The sequence below is a fragment of the Sciurus carolinensis genome, chromosome 7, assembly GCF_902686445.1.
Source record: "Sciurus carolinensis chromosome 7, mSciCar1.2, whole genome shotgun sequence".
Taxonomy (NCBI): Eukaryota; Metazoa; Chordata; class Mammalia; order Rodentia; family Sciuridae; genus Sciurus; species Sciurus carolinensis.
This window is the reverse complement of record NC_062219.1, coordinates 137,707,836-137,729,706: the sequence shown is the minus strand read 5'-3', so window position 1 is coordinate 137,729,706 and position 21,871 is coordinate 137,707,836. Positions and strand designations below refer to the sequence as shown.

At 38.4% G+C, this 21,871-nt stretch overlaps 1 protein-coding gene across 2 annotated transcripts in view; it reads left to right on the top strand.

The window, feature by feature from the left end:
- The window catches only part of F13a1 (coagulation factor XIII A chain), a 176,579-nt gene that overhangs the window by 65,836 nt on the left and 88,872 nt on the right, over nt 1-21,871 (top strand). For both annotated transcript variants that reach the window (XM_047559683.1, XM_047559684.1), the window contains exons 5-6: nt 8,104-8,222; nt 11,290-11,397. In XM_047559683.1, the coding sequence (XP_047415639.1) occupies nt 8,104-8,222; nt 11,290-11,397 (227 nt within the window). The remainder of the gene's footprint in view (nt 1-8,103; nt 8,223-11,289; nt 11,398-21,871) is intronic.

The following is a 21,871-nucleotide window of genomic DNA, read 5'->3' as shown; positions in this document are numbered from 1 at the left end:
ATTTTATTGAAAACTATTTAGGTTTATAATGATTTAGACTTTATTTACAACGTTTTATTTACAGTCGTTTTCACCATAGCATACCACGCTCCATTGAATATTACAGGCATTTCATACAAATGTGCTTCTGTAAAGTAGATACTTAGAAATACCAGTGCTTGGTCAAAGGGAATTCACATTTTAAATTTGCATAGATACTACCAAATTGCCCTTTAAAAAGTCTTTACTACTTCATAATATGGTCACAATATATAAAGTATTTCTTCACACTCTCATTGGTATTAGGTGTTAACATTTGTTTTGATATTTGCCAACAGGGTGAGAAATCATAGTTATTTCATAGCTATTTTAGTTTGTAGATCTGTCATTATTAGCGAAGTGAACATCTTTTCATGTATTTATTGAGGTTGTGTTTCTGTACCTTTTCTTATCTGGGACATGCTAGGTGAGTTGAAATTGGCAGGAAAAGACACACATGCAGGTCTTAATTCTATCAGTAAATTTCCTGTGTGATGGGAGAAAGAGATCTTAATGAAATTTCTCACATGGAGAGCCAGTGGCCAAAACCACATTCTGATCAGATATATCATTACATGTTGGTTTTAAATGCATCTTTATCATATAGTAATATCTAATGCTCATCTAGCTCCATTTATGCATTTGTATATTGCTGTGGCATGCCAATATCAGTTTTAATTATAGCTTCATTTCAGTTAGCCATTGTCATAGTACTCCTCAATTTGAAAAAAGAAACAGAAATCAGTGATGAGCATTTATTCTTGGGACCTGGAGTTGAGCTAATCTGGACAGCCTGGCTGTCAATTCTGCTTCATTCAAATGGGAGACTCTACCTCTCTCCGCATACCTACAGAGATGCCCAATCCTTGGACCAATGGGCCTTTTAAGATATGTTTTTCTTATGGTGATAGCAGAATTGTAAAAATGCATGCTCTGCTATGAAAGCACATGCAATCCCTTGCATTTGTTACTTCTACTAATGCCACATTAGCCAAAGTAAGCCCAAAACAAGAGGGAAAAGTCCAGAGAAGAACTGCTAATTACATGACAAAGCCCATAGACATAGAAATGCATAAATCAGGGCCCAAAGTCCAATTTACCATTAGTCAAGTCCCCAGATTTCCTTCACTGTTAGCATTTTACTTTTTAAATATTTTTCACATTGTTTTCTTTCAGATAAACTTTTGAATCAAAATGCAGAATTTTAAAAACCAAAGTGGCATTTGGGTTGGGTTTTCATTGACCATGTAGACTAATCTGGGTAGAATATGTATATTTGTTATACTGAATCTTCACCCAATTAGAAATATTTTGGATGTTTTCATTTACTCAAATTATGCCCTTTGGCAAAATTTATTTTTATTACAAAAATTTCCAAACAAATCTAAAAGTAGAAAAATAGTACAATGAATACTCATTTATTTATCTCCCAGAGTCAGCAATTGTCAGGATTTTGCCTGGTTTGCTCTATCTATCCTTTTCCCCTTAACTTTGCCTTCGAGCAAATCCTAGGCCTCTTGTTATTTTGCCCCTACATATTTTATCATGCCATCTTTTTGAAAAATATACATTTATGTGTATGTATGTACTGTATATATGTTTGTGTATATATGCATGAATATTATATGTGTGTATATATTATACATGTACATACATTTATGATATGTATGTACACACATAAACACACTGTCATGCGTACACAATGACATTTTGGTCAAGATGAATCATATATGCAATGGTGGTCACACAAGATTGAATGGTCTAGTGACATCTTGCTTATCTTAGTTTGTGTAAATACACTTTATGATGCTTGTACATAATGAAATTGGTTAATGATGCATCTCTTAGAATGTATCCCCTACATTAAGTGATGCACCATTGTATAATTATTATAGCCAATAAAATCAACAAGCATTCTTCAGTATTATTTAATGACCAGTTCTTAATCAAATCTCTCCCATGTGTAATGAATAACTTTTTACAGTTTCTCAGTTCAAATCAAGGTCTATAGATTAAACCTGGTTGGTATGTCATTTAAATCCTTTACTCTAGAGCAGTCCTCTTCATCTGCCTACCACCCTCCCACACCCTGCCACACAGACCATGAACTTGTTGCTGAAACCGGGTCGTTTCTTATACACAACTTCCCATATTCTGAATTTTACTGATTCTGTCTCCTGGCATAATGAAATATGTCTCTCTAACCCCTGTGATATTTTCAGCTAAGCAGTTAGATCTAGAGACCAGAGCAGATTCAGCATCAAATATTTGGGAGGTGGGGAGAGCAAAATTTCTTCATAAGTGACACCAAGGGTACTTACCTAATCAGGGGACATTTCCTGACCCAGTCCAGATTTATCAGTAGGATCACGTTTTATTAGTCTCATTTGACCATTGTGAAGTTCTCTTTTTAACTAATGATTTCAGTCTAGGCCTGTTATTTTATTAGAAATTGTAAAATGGTGATATTCTAACTACCGTTCCTTCTGCAAATTTATTAGCATCAATTCCTTTGTCACCTTGAGGTAAAATTCATGTGCCCTTTCAGATTTTTGGCTTTCTAATTAACGAGTTGGTTCCTAGTGTTCTAGAAAGGTGACCAATGCATTTTTTAAATGATTATGAGTTTAAAAATAGTGAAATGCTTAACATGCTCTAATCCTTTGCAGTGACTATTTTTTGGATATGTGAATTTTTCCATCCTTTGTAAGAGAAAGCTTCTTTTAAGTTGGATTCTGATCTCTTTTTCATGACCCTAGAATCACTTCCTGGTCTTATGTCTGGGGAGTCTTGTACATTTCCTGACCCAGTCCCATAATCCTATGGTGAGTGATTCTCTTGAGGAGCCCAGGTACCTTTGAGTTGAGAGATGTCCTCCAAAGGCCCCTGGCACTGTGGCACTGTTGGGAGGCAGTGGGACCTTTAGGAGGTAGGGCGGTGGGGCATGCCCTTGAAAGGGATATTGGGTCCTAGCCCTTTCCTGCCTTTCTTTTTGTTTCCTGTCTGCCATTGGTGAGCAGCTGCTTCTACCACATGCCCTCACCATGGTGTACCGTGCTGCCACAGAGCCCAAAACAAAGGAGCCAGCCGACCATGGACTGGAACCTCCAGCACTAGGACCCCAAATAAACCTTTCCTCCTTATGAGTTATCATCTCAGTTAATCTATCAAATTAACAGAGAGCTGACTAGCACAGAGACCATAAACCAGGCACCAGGGTACTATTGCTACATCAGTTTTATATTTTTAAAATTTTTATATTTTTAAAACATCAGTTTTAATATTTTGGGATCCAGCACTAGGACCCCAAATAAACCTTTCCTCCTTATGAGTTATCATCTCAGTTATTCTGTCAAATTAGCAGAGAGCTGACTATCAGAGACCATAAACCAGGCACCAGGGTACTATTGCTACATCGGTTTTATATTTTTAAAATTTTTATTGGTGGGCAGAACTGGAAATTGAGATTTATTGTGTGTGAGACAAACTTTTTTAAAAACCACTTTACTGAGGCAAGATTGACCTACAAATAGCTGTTTAGACGTAACGTAGGCGACGTGTTGAGTTTGGAGCTAAGTGTGCAGCCATGAAACACTTGTCGCAATCTACGCTATGAACATATGTATCACCTCTTGCGCTCTCTTTATTATTCTTTATGATAAGAGCTTTTTTGAGTGTGCTAAGATCTCTCTTAGCAAATTTTTAAGTCAAGAAATTAGAATTTTTAAAGAGAAGTTAGATTAAAATAGTTCTTTACTGATACTTTCAATTTCCTTTAAAATACAATGTTTAAAGCCTTTAAGATTTATGCTTTTTCTCTGAAGTTTTGACATTTAAACCATTTGCACCTAAGTGTATTTTGTTTTTTCCATTTACTATATTTGGTAAGTCTTTCTTCAACTCTGGGAATTTTATTTCTCTTATGGTTTTGACAATTTTCTTCCTTTTATTTTTGTGTGGTCTCCTACAATAAAAGGTTTTTTAGGCAGATATTGGGCTTTCTGTAACTCTTCCTTGCCTTTTCTCATATTTTTTCTATCTTTGCACTTTTTTGTCCCCCAAATTTCTTGAATCTTCTAGAGATGCTGATGATATCCTCTCTTGCCTCCCCCAACATTATGAATTTTGTGTATGTATTTTTCAGTCATTACAAGTGATCTACAGTAGTTTTGGAGGTAAAGTATTTTTTATTCTGACCAAACAATCTTTAGGGGCTTTTCTTTTTATTTTCTCTCTCTCTCTCTTTTTTTTTTTTTTACATAATTGAACATACTTCATATATGATTTTTGTTTGACATTTAATTTCCTCTTTGCTACATACGCAGCTTGAAGCATTATTTAAAGTTCTTCCAAAGTGTGTTTTAATGGTTATATGGTTATTCCATTGTGTGGAAAAATTTGCAGGCTTCTCAGATTTTTCCCCCATTATCTTCACTTTAAGTAATACTTTGGCAAACAAACTCTCTCAATATATATTTGATGCATCTCTGACTTTCCATTGCATCAACATATTGATACTCTAAACCAAAGACTATGGTATTTTCAAGACTAATGATGCAATTTCTGAGTTGCTTTTCAAAATATTGTGGCAATTACGATACTGACAGCAGATTGGCAATTCAACATACTTTATCTGGTATCGAGTATTATTAGTTTAAATCCTGTCATCTTTACCTACATATATTTATACATATTATAAAAAATGTATACCTATAGGTAAAGTAGGCATTTTATTATTTCATTAGTCTGCAGTTCTTGTGTTTGTACTTAGTTAAACTTTTTTGTATGTTTATTTCCCATTCACATTTCCTCTTCTGTGAATGGGCTTTCCTTTATATACATTTATTTATACCATTTATGATTATCTTATCAATTTAGAAAATTGATAAGGAAAATTTCTAGTAACATGTCCTAGTATTGCAAATTGTTCACTATTTTGTGATTTTCTTTACATTTTATTTAAACTGAAATTCAAAAGTTTTACATTTACATTAAATAAAATGCATTGATCATTTCATCTGTGATTTTTTTCTATTACATTTGTTTGGGTAAAAATTTCTCATCCAGAGGGTCAAATATTCACCTTTATTCTATTTCAGGTTTCCCATGCTTTCACTTTTTGAGTTCAGATTTTAAATTAATTAATTTTTTTAATGTACATAAAACATACTGCTCCCTAAGAGCCAATATTCCCAACCGAATTTAATGAACACTGAACACTCTAACCATTCTCTTTGATATTTCCTTTATTACATATTAATGTTACAGAAAGATATGTGTATATAGTCATATCTATTTTGGGGCTATTTATTTGAATCTATTTATTCATTTGTATGAATTTTCAAAGTACAGTAGCTGCATAGTACACCCTGACACAGGACAAGCACTTGAACATCTCATATTAAAGGGAAACATAACATCATCCCTCAAAACCATTTCAAAATGGCACTTCCAGACCTCACAGGACCTAAGAGGGGATTCAGGCTCCATCTGGCTAACATGATTATTTTGCAATAGTCACAACAGTTAAGCTACTACAACAAAAGAATTAAAATACAAAGAATACACACGTTGCCTTTCATTCTCTGGATGTTCGATTCCATCCAGTAGCTACTTGCATGTGAAAGTTCAATGCCCTTCACATATATTCTCACACTATTTTCTTTTAAAAATAAGAGTGTTCTTTCATGCATGTACTTAGAAATATTGACCTCAGACTCTGTACATCAGTAGTCACTTCTTTTTGTGTGTCTGTGACTAGTCCTACTTGAAAATGAAGCTGTAGTTTCAGGCTGGGGTCCTCAGCCTCGGCAGAGATTGCCATTAATGGTATTCTGCCTCTGGATGGTAGCCAGGCCAGCCGTTTCCAGGCATCCTAGTTCACACTTGAGAGGACTGAGCAGAGGATGGGACCCACTTGTTATGTAACTCTGGAATCTTCTGGAATGATAAAACAACTTTGGGAGGAATGAATTATGATACACACAAAAACATGGTTGAATCTCAAAGTAATGGGAAAAAGTGGAAAAAAAAAGAGTCCATACTGTGTGATTCTATTTATATAAAATTCTAGATAGTTTGCAGTGACAGAAATGTGATTAATGATTCCCTAGTGTTGGGATGAGGGAGGATGAGGTGGGGAGAGAAAGAGGCAAGAGGAAACTTTTGGGGTGATGGATGTGTTTATTAACTTGATTGTGAAATTTTATGCCTTAATCGTGGGCAATTTATTAGACATTGAAATTTACAGTTATCTCTGGGTATCTGTAGGAGATTGGTTCTAGGCACCCTCCCCAGGATAAGAAAATCCATGAATACACAAGTTCTTTATATTAAATGGTGTAGTATTTGCATATAACCTAAGCACACCCTTCAGTATAATTTAAATCATCTGTAGATTACTCATAATGCCTCATACAAAATAAATGCTATGTAAATAGTTGTTGTTGATATCATTTAAGGAATCATAACCAAAAAAAAAAAGGGGGTCTATGCATGTTCAGTACAGACACATTTTTTTCCCAAATATTTTCAATCCATGATTGGTTGAATCTGCAGATTCAGAACCCAAGAGTATGAAGGTTTCACTCGATGTGGGGTGTGTGTGTGTGTGTGTGTGTGTGTGTGTGTGTGTGTTTGCAAGAAACCAGGAAAAGGCAGGCAAGAGACAGAGAACAGGAAGAAGAAGTTAGAAGAAGGTGCCAGAGTCCAGACAAGACCAAGGAAATACCCAAGGATATGGTGTCAGCCTCAGTACAGTTCAGAACGGGAGTCGAAGCTGGTTGGACTGAGCAGAGCTTCTCCGACCTCACTGGGCACAAGATGCTGGGGAGCTTGTTCACATGCAGATTCTGCCTCAGTGGGGCTGTGAGGGGCCTGAGATTCTGCATTTCTCACAAGCTGTTTTTCCACTATTCCTTGAACCTTGGGTACTGTTTTCAATTTGGCTGCATTGAGAGTTAAAAAACAAAACAAAGTCCTCATGCCTTGATCTCACCTTAGTCCCAGACATTCCGATCTATTTAATCTAGAGTTCAGTCTAGGGAAACAAGAATATTTAAATCTCCCCAGCGGTTCCAATGTGCAGCCCAGGGTGTGAACCACTACTGTACAGTACTGTAGGGAGAGAGAGAGAGAGAGAGAGAGAGAGAGAGAGAGAGAGAGAGAGAGAGAGAGAGAAAAAATATATATATATAAAATCAGCAAATCAGGAGGACAGAACCCCAAAAAGGTAATAGAGATAGCAGATGAACTAAGTCAGATCAGTACAATAAATCACTCCTCCAGTCACAGCCAAGTTGACTCTTTCCAAATATGCAGATGTACCTGAGTGTGATTTATACCTGCACAGTCATACCTTTGTTAAAGATGCTTTACTATATGCACACCAGGCCTGGGAATAAGTACCAGAGTAACCACTAAGTAGGTCGGTGGGGAAAGAGGTCTTTCGGTGACGGCAGCCACCTGGAAGAAAAGACCATGCCATGAACGAAGCTGACCAGGGAGAGACTAATTGGGCACACACACCTACCAACACATCCATGAGGATTTTTCATGAAAAGGAGATCACTCATGGCCTCCCTCCTCCTCCAACCTGATGGACCACAAACCAGGCATGACAAACGATGCTGCTGTCTTTGGATGTGTCCCCGATTTGTTTTAAAAAAAAAATCTCCTTTCATTCAACTAGTTTTCTATCAGTGCTAATAGGTTGGAAATTATTTTCTGATCTGCCTTACGGATTTGCATCTGCATCATAGAATTCTGATTCTGAAACTACTGATGCACCAGAATCCTAAAATGTTTAATGAGACATGTCAGTTTAATTGTGCTGCTTGGAACTTACTGAGAGAGGAGTTTGTCAGCATTTTGCTGACAAATGTCATCATCTACAGACTGATCTTTGCTGCTGATTATTTCCACTATGGCTAAAAACATTGGGAAATGAGATGTGCTTAGTGAAACAATAGGCATTTTTTTTTTTCATTTAGTAGATTAAATTGCAGTTTAGGAACAAAATAAACTTGCAAGTATTTGAAAGCAGTCTGATTTAGTAATGGTCGTTGTGTTCAATTTCTGATGCAGAGGATGCTGTGTATCTGGACAATGAGAAAGAAAGAGAAGAGTATGTCCTGAATGACATCGGGGTCATTTTTTATGGAGAATTCAATGACATCAAGAGTAGAAGCTGGAGCTATGGTCAGGTGAGCCACTTAAAATTTGTCATTGTCAAGGACATTTTTAGTTAATTTTTTTGTCACATATATTACTGCAGGGTGCCATATATCGATATTAGACAGGAACAATTTCCTGCTTTTCAGGATCTAAGACTCCAAGACAGAAGGCATAGGAGTAGAGACTTATAAAGACAACTGCATAATTTATCAGCTGAAACCACATATCTTCCTCTTATGACAAATGTTACAGAGATCAGAGATTCTGTGGATGACATAGCCTCCTATTGAGAAATGCTTTGGCATCTTAGTACAGTGAAATCTCATTAAGTCAACCTGGAATGAATTGAAAACCTCCTTTTCTTATAAAGGAAGGTGTTTTGATAACAATGCAAAGAACACTACAACGTGTGTGTCCGACTCAAAAACACAACTTAAAAAAATATTAGCCTAAGATACCTCTAATTAGAAAAGAGTGTTAGCATTTTATCAAGGGAGGGCCCTCTGGATTTTCACATAGACAGATTTTATCAGCTGCAACCTCAAGTTACTGCCTAGATATAAAATAGTAACTGATATTTCTTTAAGATATTCAATAATTCAAACTTTCAATTTGGTGTCTTTAATAATGGTGCAGATGAATAATATTTTGCCATATTTCCATACATGAATGCATGGCCTATGATTCAAAATGATTTCTCGTTAGCACTATGAGAGCAGGTGAATGTATCATTTCTCAGGGCTGAGATGACTGGAATTGTGCATTATTTTTCTGAGTATCTAGAAAAATGTGGAATCTCAGAGATTCCACAGAACCTGATTGCAACAGGTCACATGATACTTTCACGACTCCCGATGCTTTGTTTTGACTTCCACATGGGATCTGCATTTCTCGTTCACCCTTAGTCTCAGGCTGACCATTGGTACCCTTGTCATGAACTCTTATCCCCACCAGCCAGCTTTGTGACCATCTTCGCCCTAACTCATGAGAATGCCATACCTAGTGTTCAGACTTGCCCATCTGTATTTCTGATATCCTGCCAAGCTATGATCTATGTTTTCTTGTCATGTTTTTAGATTCTTTCCTGGCTCCCCAGTTAAAAGCCCTCTCCTCCCTTAGAGACATGGACCTTTGACTACTGTCTGTTGTCTAGTACCCTTGTCTTGGGTCCCCATTTCCTAGCCTTTAAGTAATGTCTTAGTCTGTTTTCTGTTGCTATAACAGAATACCTGAGGCGGAGACCTTTATAAAGGAAATGGGTCTATTTAACTCATGATTTGGGAAACTGAGAGTCACAGATCAGTAAATCCCATCTGTTCAGCCTCTGGCAGGGCTTCTTTAGCTGCATCACAACATGATGGAGAAACAAAAAGAACTAGCCATGTGCAGAAGGGCCCAAGCACATGGGGTGGGTTTGCTTTATGACCTGCTCTCACAAGAACTAACTCACTGTGAGACCAGCATTAATCCTTTCTGAGGATGGTGCCCATGATATAATTACCTTACAGTAGACCCCACCTCTTAAAAGTCCCACCACCTCAACTCCACATTTCCAGCACATGAAATCTTGGGGGACACACCTAAATCCTATTCAAACCTAGCAGGTGTGACTTTATTTATGGCCCCAACCTGACTCTCTACAGATAGCTAATAGGGGAAAAGGTCATCAAGATAGGTAGCAAGGAAAATTAGGAGGGTATCCTAGGCATAGCCAGGGTATACTCCTGACCAGCATGCCTTTAGGTGGGCACACTTGATCTCAGGCCCTATATCTACCATCATTCAAAGAGGTCATTAGTTTGAGTCCTTTGACCAAAATAATAAGCCACACCAGTTACTTGCAGTGATTCAGGGAATAATGAACTCCATGACTATTTCCTTAACTCCACAGCTGCTAACACATTCACAAACACAGCTGAGATATGTTGCTTCATGAGAGGCAGAATAGTGAGCTTTATGATTATTTATTTATCTGAAAAACTGGTGGAAATACAGATTACTGCACCCATTGCATCAGTTTGGGGTACACCCAGAGTTGATATTCTAACCAGATTTAGTAAAGAATGACTTGCTATTTAGCAGAAAGATGGTAGTCTCTGTCACAAGTACTCAGGTAGACAACATACAAGGTTCCTGTATTTAAAGCAGTCTCTTACCTAAGTGCCATGTAGTGTAGGCAGAAACTCCCTGTCTGTCCATCTTACTAATATTTGGCCTTTATTCTTCTCAAAGACAATGCAGGTGTTCCCTATGGCCAGAATTCCTCCTAAGGAAGTTGAATTGGCTACTAAGCTCTGCCCACAATAATGCAACCTACCTGCTCTAAGCCTTTTACACTCTCTTAGGCCCTAAGATCTGCCCTTTCTCCAAAGAGGGATACCTTAGAGGACTCTTGCTATGTACAACCTCCTCCTGTTTTGGGTATAAGCTAAGCGGGCCTGAAGTTGCTTTCTGTGACACATTTCAGAGCCATTTATTTTCAAGACACACAAGAACTTGTGTTACTTTCAAGGTTGTAATATTTTACAGTGACTTTGTCAATCACGCATTCCTTCACCTGCAGTTCATATATTGGATAGATCTTTTAAACAATCCTGTACAATTTTTCAAAGAATTTCCAGGCAGTTCATGATCCTTGGATACATCTGCTCTCTAGTACTTCTTTTGTATTTCTGGCTTCCTTTTACGTTCCTCTACACATCACTGAAATTTTTTTTTATAAAGGACATCTTTCTTCCATTTTAGCAGTTCATACTATACATTCTGGGAGATCACTATGTAGGAAATACACTTTTTTAAGCACTAAGTTGTGATTTCATTTTACTTTTCTTTTTATGTAGACACTATCTTTTGTTTGTTTGTTTTGTACCAGAGTTTGAACACAGGGGTGCTTAACCACTGAGTCACATTCCTAGCCATTTTTATTTTTTATTTTTGAAACAGGTCTTGCAAGTTACTTAGAGCCTCACTCCATTACTGAGGCTGACATTGAACTTGCAATCCTCCTACCTCAGCCTCCTGAGTCTCCAGGATGCAAATACCATCTTGTTTTCAGAGTGGTTATTAAGTAGTTTCTCATTTTTTTCCCCAAAATAGTTTGAAGATGGCATCCTTGATGCTTGCTTATATGTGATGGACAAAGCACAAATGGACCTTTCTGGTAGAGGGAATCCCATCAAAGTCAGCCGGGTTGGATCTGCGATGGTAAGCAAAAGTTACTGAGGGCTGAAAACTATTACATGCACCATTTGCCTCAGTATAGATGTCAGTTCATTAAGAGCTATTGAAATAGTGATTACAGTTAATAAACTTTTATTTGTAACACTCTAACTTATGATGCCCTGCATAGCTCTTGAATTCTCTGAGCTTGTCATGTGCAGTAAAATAAAATTTTTATCTCAATAGTATATGTTTCTTTGGCTTCAGACAAATGTGATGAATATCGTACTATTGAGCAATTATCCTTAAGAACCTCTTGCCTAGCAACTAAGAACTGACCATGACAAAAAATGTCAATGACTAATCAAATGATCAATCAATCAAATATCAAGGAGCATAAAAATGTACAAGATTTTCTCCATATTTACAATGGTGTTAAGAGTAAGCAATAAATAGCTCTATAGAATGCTAGCCTCTGTTGCTATAATATCTCATCATAGAGCATATTGCTTATGAAGTGGGTATTGATTCTACCCAGTCATCTTGTAAGGTAAGTACGATGGGTATTTACCCAAGCCATTTTAAGTATGATCAGTGTTACCCCTGCCATTTTATGAGTAAGGAAACAGTGATGACCGTTTGTTAACCACGAAGCTTCCACTAGAATCCAGGTTTGCTAACTCCAGATCTAGATGGGTTCTACATTTCATGCTGCTCTTTGTAGGAGATCCTGAGATGTCTTTGAGAACACAGAGATCCCGGGGTGGGATGGCTAAGGAGCATAAAGAACACCCATGAGTGGGAAGCCTGGGTTCAGGAGTAAAAGTGGAGTAAGTGGGACCCTGGGTATTCATATACCCAGCATACAGTCAGCTCTTGGCAGAAAACACATGTATCACATTTGGTTCAGGAGCAGAATACTCCTGAAAAAAATGTTAAAGCAGTCTGTATCTCATACAGAGACTGAGAATTTGTTTTAAGTCCTTACATTAGCAATGTTCTTAAGTTTTCTAAAATATTCTCCTTGGAAGAATTTATCTTCGAGTTTAGTTTAAATATTCTTTTGACTTGAACAAAATCAATATTGCCGACATACAGATATTAGTCAGAGGATGATATGGCATGTGATTTCAGGTGGTGGTTTTTATGTTTTCATAACTAAGTTGTTTGTAAATTTAAGACATACTAGGGTTTAACAAGTGAAGATAGAAACTAACATCTAAAAGCAGTTTTAGGGTGAGGGTACAACTCAGTGTTAGAGTGTGTGCTTTAACATGCATGAGGCCCTGAGTTCAGTCCCCAGCACCAAAATAAATAAACAGGCAGCTTTGTTGGCTGTTGTTAGTTATACTACATATTGAAAAGAAAATGAGTTCTAAAGACTGGAAATCTTGTTGTAACAACCATGTATAGCAATATATATTAGACCTGTGGTTGATAACTTATTTCCTACTTTGAAAATTTGTTTCATTTTTTTCTTTCTTAGAAGTTACCACAACAAGTTTACACTGAGAAGGGAAGCAAGAACTAGGAGTTATTAAATCTAAATTAATTCCTTCCTAAACATTCTATAATGGCATGGCCCTCATCCTAAGCTTACTCACACATTGGGTGTATTTCTACAAATCCAGAAATCTCTGCAACACAAGTCAATGCAGGAGGGAAGTAGAAAGGGAACATCTAACCTACTGCTGTCTACAGGGGCCTCTGGTCAAGCCGAAATTCTTAGGTATCAAATTAAGCCTGCAATGCTAGAGCAAATTGCTTTCAAATTTTATTAATTACAAACAGCCTCTGAAATTCTAATTTGGAAAATGCATATCCCAAGTACAAGGTTTGGCATTGGAGAGAATTTCTTTGGGTGCTGGTTTGGCTTTGGTTTGGTTTGGCTTTTGGAAGGGGAGACCTATGTGTGTTAAGGGGTAGTGCATCTCTAGTTCCGCCTGACCAATTTTAAGCAGCATCTCTAGGTCCACATCACTATTCACACACAGAGAAATTGTAATGGTTTACAGAACTCTTTCACATCTTTTATCGCCTTCAATCCTTGGAACAGCTCTGAGACTTTCCAAAATCTATTCAGTTATGATGATTTTTAAAACTAAAATATTGAACCTCCAAAAATCAATGGGAAGAAAAACAAAATATCAACTGTTTTTTGATCCTGCAGGCACTTGGTTTCCTGTTTACAGATCCTTGAAATTCAAAATTTTTGAAATGAAATTTGAAGTTTCTGGAAATCATGAAATTTCTGAGTGCATTAAAAAAAGAACTTGGGGAGTGGGGATACCCTTTAAATGTCTCGACTAAAGATTTGCCATAAGATATGAAAAGATGTATTTAGCGAACCCGGCAAGAAGCTGAAGTTGGAGTCCGACAGGGATCCAGATTCAGATTCACAGGAGGGCAGACCTCTGTGCACTCGCTCTCCAGGAGTGAGGCCCAGGCTTCAGAAGGAACAGAGATCGATGCACAAGTTTTTTCTTTTTTCTTTTCTTTTTTTTTTTTTTTTTTTCCTGAGTCCCTCTCACATGCCTTTCAACCTGTCACGGAGACTGGAATTCCTCTCACAGAAACACCAACACTCAGGAAGAGCTGCATGTGACCCACAAGGCCTCCCGAAGGTGGGACCCAGTACTTCAGTGCATGCCAATATGAGGACAATGGCAGGCAGACTTTCCTAAGAGCAGCCATTGCCAGGAAGGAATGGGACAAGTAGCCCTACCCTGGCTGGGTGTCTGAAGAAAGTGGAGCTGAGGAGGGGCAAGGAGCACGTGACTGGGGACAAACTGACGCTCAGACAAAATGAGCCTAGGACAAATTGACTTACCATAGTCATGGCCGAGTCTGGCGCTGAAGGTTGACAAGAAGTTTGCAGGAAACACACAGTGTGAGATGCTAGAAAAGATAATGACTCAAATTGTGCAGACTTTCTAATGACAATCATATGAACTGGGACTTTAAGTGCACAATCCCCAGATAAAATCCTTTATGGTCCAGTACAGATGACCTTGAATGATTGTTGTGGGGGTTTGCCACATGCGTTGTAGGATGTTTAGCAGCATCCTTGGCTTCTACTCAGATGCCAGTAGCTCCTTCCCCCATGCATACCAGTTGTGACACCCCAAAATGTCTTTGGGTATTGTAAAGTGTTCCCTGGGAATAAAGGTCACTCCTGGTGAGAACCACAGCATTAAACCCCTCTTTGTCTCAGTTTTCCTGGCTGTGGAAAAGAAAGAACATTTTCTTCTGACCTGCATAGAGTATTGGTCTCAATTCTGCTGGTTTTATTCTGCTGAGGAAGAAAAAGTGGAGACAGCATTACATGGGAAGGACCTAGGCCCACGTCAGGAGGTGGACCTTGGACCTTGGATCTCTTCCCGCTACTGACATACTGTGTGAGCAAGAGCAAGTAACTCAACTGCAGGGCTTATTTCTTCTCTACAATCACACTTGTCTGTGGACTCCAATCACATTTGTGATTTCCATTGGCAGCAAGAATTTTGTTTCAATTCTTCAAAACAAAGCTGTCCTTTCTTCCATTTTTTTCCCTTCAAAAGTTAGCACCTCTCATTTTGGGTTGCTGTTACTTGGTTTTAAATAAAAGTAGGAAAAGTTAAGGATAAGCTGGGCAACCTTGGGCTATTGGACTTTCCCAACAGAAAGAAAATCCAAGAAATCCTGTAATCCCATTGTCTGGGAATTGGACCTGAGATTTTTATAGCCTCACATAAGCTAATAATTTAGCCTTTTCTAAATGTGGATTGGTGCATTTTTACAAATGCTATACTACAGATTTATTTAAGCAAGAAAAGAGAAAAAAGAGAGAAAATTATAAAAAAGAAACTTGCCCAAAATTGTACTTCTTCTCTTAAATTGCATTCCTTGATTGCTGTTTCCTTTCTACCTCATTTCTAATGTGACAGTCTCCACCAAGAAAATTGCCAGGAAATGTGCCAGGAAAAGTCAAGAAGGATGCTTGTGCCATCTGAAAATTTATTTCACTCATGTGTCATTAGTAAAGCATTCCATTGTCCCCCCTAAATTGTCATGAAGCAACCAAATGTGGATTCTGAGCTCCCAGTCAGATTATCAAAAGGGTTGTGCCTTGACAGGTGACAAGCACAGCCTGGTCCTGGGGAGAGGGATGGCAGTGACAATAGCCTGTCATTACTGCTGGTGGTTTCCTGACTATGCCTGCTTCTGCCCCAGTGACTGATTGGATTTGGCAGGAACTAGAGGCAAGAGTACTTCCTCCAGAGAGATGCAGCTGCTGCTGCTGCAGTGGTCTCCACTACTGCAGAGATCTGCTTGCTTAGTCACTGTGAACCCTCGAGCAACTCGCCTTCATGCAAACTCGTTCCTGTGGGGCAAGACTTTATCAATAGAAAATCTGTATTGAACTAGCACACAAGGTCTGGAGGACTCTCCAGGGGACTTTTTGATGAAGAAGGAGAGGTCCTTGGAAGTGATGTCATTCGCTCAAGGTTACACAACGAAAAATGGCTAGGCTGGAACTAGACATCGCCCTTGCTCTCAGACCATATTGCTTTAGAGAACTATGACCAGCACATTATTACCAATAACACACTCACTATATCAATTAGAGCAGCTGTCTCTTAGAAAAGAAAAAGTCCCCAAGCAATTGAGCTCAGAATAGTTAGATGAATTTCAATAAAGGGGAATAAATGAGGAAAGGTATAAATCAGAAGATTTCAGATAGAAGAAGGCACTGGGTTCCTATGAAAGAGGACCCCAAAGGATTAGGTACCCAATGTGGTATGATGGTGGTAGTGGTGGTGATGGTGGTGGTGGTGATGTTGATTATGGTCATGCTGGTAGTGGTGGTGATGATAGTGATGGTGGTGATGGTGGTGGTGGTGGTGGTGGTGGTGGTGGTGATGTTGATTATGGTCATGCTGGTAGTGGTGGTGATGATAGTGATGGTGGTGGTGGTGGTGGTGGTGGTGGTGGTGGTGATGTTGATTATGGTCATGCTGGTAGTGGTGGTGATGGTGGGTGGTGGTGGTGGTGATGGTGGGTGGTGGTAGCAGTAAGGTGATTGAACTGATGGTGGTGATGGAGGTGGTGGTGGTGGTGGTGGTGGTGGTGGTGGTGATATTGATTGTGGTCATGCTGGTAGTGGTGGTGATGATAGTGATGGTTGGAAAACACTCCCTATTCAGTCATTTATCCAACAAGTATGTACTGAGCCTCAGCACTACCAATCTGGGCACTAGAGTATAATCGTGAATGAAACATGTTTCTACCTCTACAGAGCTACTGTTTAACAGAAAAGACAAACTAGTAAATAGAAAACTTCAACATGGTATAGCAAATTCTCTTGTGGAATTCAACATAAGATTGTTTAAGAAAGCAAATCTCTCAAATTTAGCTCAGAGCTTCCCCAGGACTAAACACTGGCCTAATGAGTGTTGAGATATTAGATCGAAAGATAGAGGAATGGCTGACAAGGGCCAGTAGCAATAATAAACCACACTATTATTAAGAGCAGCCCTTTTTCCATGGTGGAAATGATATCCAAATTTTCAGTTACTAAAGCACCAGAGGAAAACTTAGTAAGGGGAGACAGCGATTTACTCTCTTGGGGCTTGTTTGTTTTGCAATTCAGAAAACACAAGGTTGCCACAACAGGTTTGTCCCATGGGGTCCCAACACACACAGTTGCTTGATTCCATGGAACTCTATTTTGATTCAATTATAGTAATAAAAAAGCTAATGTTAATGGGGAAAATTGGAAGGTGGTAGGGAAGAAAAATGTCAATATAATTGCATATTTTAAAATTCCAGAGCTTTATGCTGTTGCCAGCCCAGATTTCCAGTTTCCCTTGAGGTGTACACATTTATTTTTAACCCTAGTCTTTTGCTAATATTGAACCATTATGCCGTCATTAATCCCCATTAATACCTTGTTCTGACTGTGCCTTTTGGGAATTAACTCAAGATTGAACTTTTTTTAACCAATCGATGTTCTGTGTACTCTTTAGTGTTATTAAAAAAACTTGAACTCCAGCTAGTAAATCAAACTGACCACCACTGGAGGTAGGTCCTGGGTACTTCTAGAGCCCAGCTCAAGATGAATGGCTGTACCCCTTTGAGACAGAACCGGTTTCATGGCTTCTGATCCTCAAGCACCTGTGATCCCATAAATAAACTGAAAATACAGCTATTTTCCCTTTGTCCATCTTTTCTGCCTTTTTCCTTGTCCCAGTACTGAGGAAGGTTTTTTTTTTTCTTTCCATGCATGAAAAAGACAGTCATGCCCACAATGCTTTGAGTTGTTGCCAAGCAACTCCACAGGGGATTTACTACAAAACCATGTTTTGAGAATTTTTCCTCTAGTTGTTTACTTGCCCATCTTGAATGGAAAGCTTAACATTAAGCAGACTTCTTCATGCGACAAACCTTCATTTAAAATATCCAGATTACATTTAAAAATTTGCTTGAGTTAGAAATTCCACACCCTGAGTCATTCCAAATGAACTTCTAAGTCAGAAATAAATACATAAACTACTCACTGATCATACAATTCGTCCCAGTATAGTTCCTTAACAGTTGTAATTTTAAAAAAATTTTTTAATGTATGAAGTAATATCTAACTTCTCCTTTGGTTTGCAAGGCAGCCAAATCCCCCTTTCTTGGAATGAACTATCAAAGATATCTGAGGCCAGGTGGATAGTGGCCAAAGTCTCCACCTTGTCACCTCTAAGGAGTTTCTTCATATTTCACTGAACGAATTTTATGTTTTGAAAAAAGCATGATTATGTAATAGTCATTTGTTTTCCCATTTCATTCTCGTGTCTGATTTTTAGACTTGCCAATCAGAATCTCCAGTGGTAACGGTGGTGGTAATTATCAGTACCACCCCATCAGTGCAACCACACTGATGTAAGTCAGGGCCACCTCTGGGAGAGTAAGGATACAACCTCTGCTTGCTGTTTTGTAAGTGCTGATGGACCACCAGCTTACTAACTTGCTGAGTTCTGGAGATTACAATTCCCAGGATGATGACCATTGTTAGATGGAGGTTCCTTGATAGAGTTCAGGGCCCTGTCCAGAGTTTCTGTGTGTCCAGACCTATCAACTTTTACTTGAAGTTGTTTTTGTCTGTCTCCATGATTCATGCCTGGGTGTCAGGAGAGACATTCCTCAGTTTGGTCTGGTAGAAAGAAGAGAGGCCTTTGATGCTCTGTGTGACCTTTCTCATGGTGACAAAACTCACTTCGTAGGAGCTTCCGTGTGGGCTACCTTTGGAGAATCTACTGATTTGTAGGAATGTTATGGGAGTCCAATATAGAAAAGTTCTAAATTACCACTTCTGAAATGATTTTTCAAACCCTAACCTAGAGATGAGGTATTTTTAAGAATGAAAGGTATTTCTGCAATTCCTAAATGACCATGGAAATCCAATGATGAAGGGAGTTCAGGATAACTTCTGTGCATTTTTTTTTTTTTTTTGGTACTGATCATTGAACCCATAGGTGCTTCACCACAAAGCTGCATTCCCAGCCCTTTTCAATTTTTTATTTTGAGACAGGGTCTTACTAAGTTACTCAGGGCCTCACTAAATTGCTGATGCTGGTCTCAAAATTGTGATCCTCCTGTCTCAGTCTCCTGAGTGTTATGGATTACACCCATCTAATACATGTCTAACAAAACATGATACCATAAGGTCACCTTGTTTACCAGGGATTTTCATTTCCATTTGTTGAAGATATTCAACAATTGACAACTCCATTGGAAGTCAATGGAGAAGTAGAATTTGCGTAACAGAAATTATCTTTGCAGACACTGTTGAAAAATCACGCCCATTCTATAAATAACCACTTTGCAGATAAAGAGACTGAGGTATCAGGAAGTTGAGTAATTTTATCTAAGGCCACAAATGGCACTGAGATCTTATTGCCTGATCCCACTATTCTACACGCGATGTTATATTTCCTATAAATTCGTCCTATTCCTGTCCTCTCTCCATATCACATGAGTTCCTTGGGTACAAATATAATGCCTTCTGCATCCTCTGTCTGATTCAATCATTCTCCTTCAGGTGGGGAGAAATGAGGGACAGTGACTTGTTTAGACCTCATTTTTTTTCCTCTCTGGTAAAAGCCAGAAATGTAATGAAGTTTCCATTTGTGGGCAAACAGCTTGGTTTCTCAATTATTAAGGTTACATTTCTTATGCCCGTTCTTCCCATATTTTTGGAGAAAAACAGACATTTATTACAAGCCATCTCTCGAATGTGATAATCATAGTCAATCTAAATGTCTGCTTTCCCCGAATTGCTTCCTGGAATGAGGTTTCCATGCAGCATCTATTTTGTAATCACACAGGCTATTTCTGAAACACGGGGGTGCTTGCTTTCCAGCACTCCCTCCAAGCTGTGCAGCTGGAGCTTCTTGGTCTCCTGGGATAACCGTCCCCAGGATAGATGGATAGACGGCAGGAAAGCCAGAGAGGCCCTGCAGGACACGCCCTTCTTGCACTTGGGGCTTTTCTTGTCCTCTTTTCTTCTCTCTCCTACCTTCACATCCTCTTCCCTTGCTCCATATTTTCCCCTCTGCCTTCCTTCCACACCTTCCATTATGACATCACCAGAAACCTGTTCTGGACTAACCAGTCTCACACCGCGTGGTAAGGCAATAAAGAAAGAAGACAGGGCTTGGAGAGCTTGTCAACTCTCCGCACCTCTCCTGGCCCACTGTTGGCTATTTCTGTCATGATTGTCAATTAGCAAAGTGTACTGTGGCCAAAGGAGAATTCTCAGTTGCTGAGAGAGACACAACTGAATCCTTTCTTGTTGCAGTCATTTTCATGAGAAATGAATGATTCATGGACACATACCAAAGGATAATTATTAAGAGTCATCATAGGTATTCACAATATAGATTAGGGTTAGTTCATGTTGTTTTTTTTTTAAATTAAAGTTTAATTTACATGTACTAAAAAGCATGGATGCCAAATGCACAATTCAATGGGTTTGGATGGGAAGAATCAGCACCCCAATCAAAATATAAACATTTCCATCTGTTCAGAAATTTCCCTTGTGCTCCTTCTAGTCGATTCGCATCCCCACAGACAACCGCTGTTCTGATTTCTTGCAATAGATTTGTCTATTCTTGAACCTCATATAAATCGATTCATACAATATGTATGGGGCTGGTCTTTGTACTTAATCCATTGTTGCACATTTCTTTAATTTTATCCTATTACAGACAGTATTTTATTGTATCATGTATCACAATCCATCTCTCCACTCACCTATTGATGGACATTTGAGATATTTCCACCTTGGAGCAGTTACAAATAAAGCTACTCTCAACATTGCTGGACCGATCTTTTTGTGTACATGTTTTCATATGCCTGGAGTTCATAGCTGATGATGGTGTGTCTAGATCACAGGACATGTGCATGTTTCATTTTATAAGGATCTGGCAGTGTTCCAAAATGGTTTCATCATTTGACATTCCTGCCAGCAAGGTATGAGAGTCCCATGGCTTCATCTGTTCTTGGTGTTTTCAGATTTTTAAATTTTAACCAATCCAGTGGGCACATAATGGTATCCAGCTATTATTTCGATTTTCTTTACTCTGATGAGTAGTGACATGAGTGGCATGCAGCACTTTTCATACATTTATTGGCCATGTGTGTATCTTTTTTCTGGCGTGGCATCTTTTCAAGTCTCTGTCCACGTTCTTATTGGATTGCTTGTATTTTTACTATTGAGTTGTAGTTGCTCTATGTATATTTTGAATACATGTCCTTTGTCAAATAGATTTAGAGGCTACTTCTCCCCAGAGTATGGCTTGCAGGTACGTTTTCTAAACGGCATATTTTAAGAATAAGTTTTAAAATTTTATGAAGTCAATTTTTAAATGGGCTTTTAAGTTGTTTTATGTTTGTTTGTGCTGAGGATCAAACTCAGGACCTTGTGTGGTCAGGTGTTGTACCCCTGAGGTACACACCCTGCCTTAAACTGCTTTTGAAAAATAGTTCAAAAACATTAGAACATGTTATTTTCACAGGTCCTGTGTTTTCTTTTCAGAGCTTTCTGATTGAGCTTTTACATTTGGGTCTATGATCCATCTTGAGTTCTATTTCTGTGTGGTATGAGGTAGGGATTCAAGGTTTATTTTTTTCCCACTTCATCTATTTATTCTGGCACCATTGTTGGAAAGACTGTTGGAAAAGCTTTCATTTGTTGGAAAACAATTTTATTTGCTACACTGAATTGCTTTGGTGACTTTGTTGAAAACTGAATAACAAATATAAGTGTAGCTCTGTTTCCGGACTCTCTTTTGTTCCTTTGGTTATTTGTCCATTCTTATACCAATTCAACACAGTATATCGATTACTGTGTTGCTCTGGTAAATCTCCAAATCAGGTAGCTTTCCAACTTTGTTCTTTTTCAATATTGCTTTGCTTATTCTAGATTCTTTTCACTCCTATATAAATTTTTAAAGCTTGCCAATTTCAACACATCTGTTGGCATTCTAGC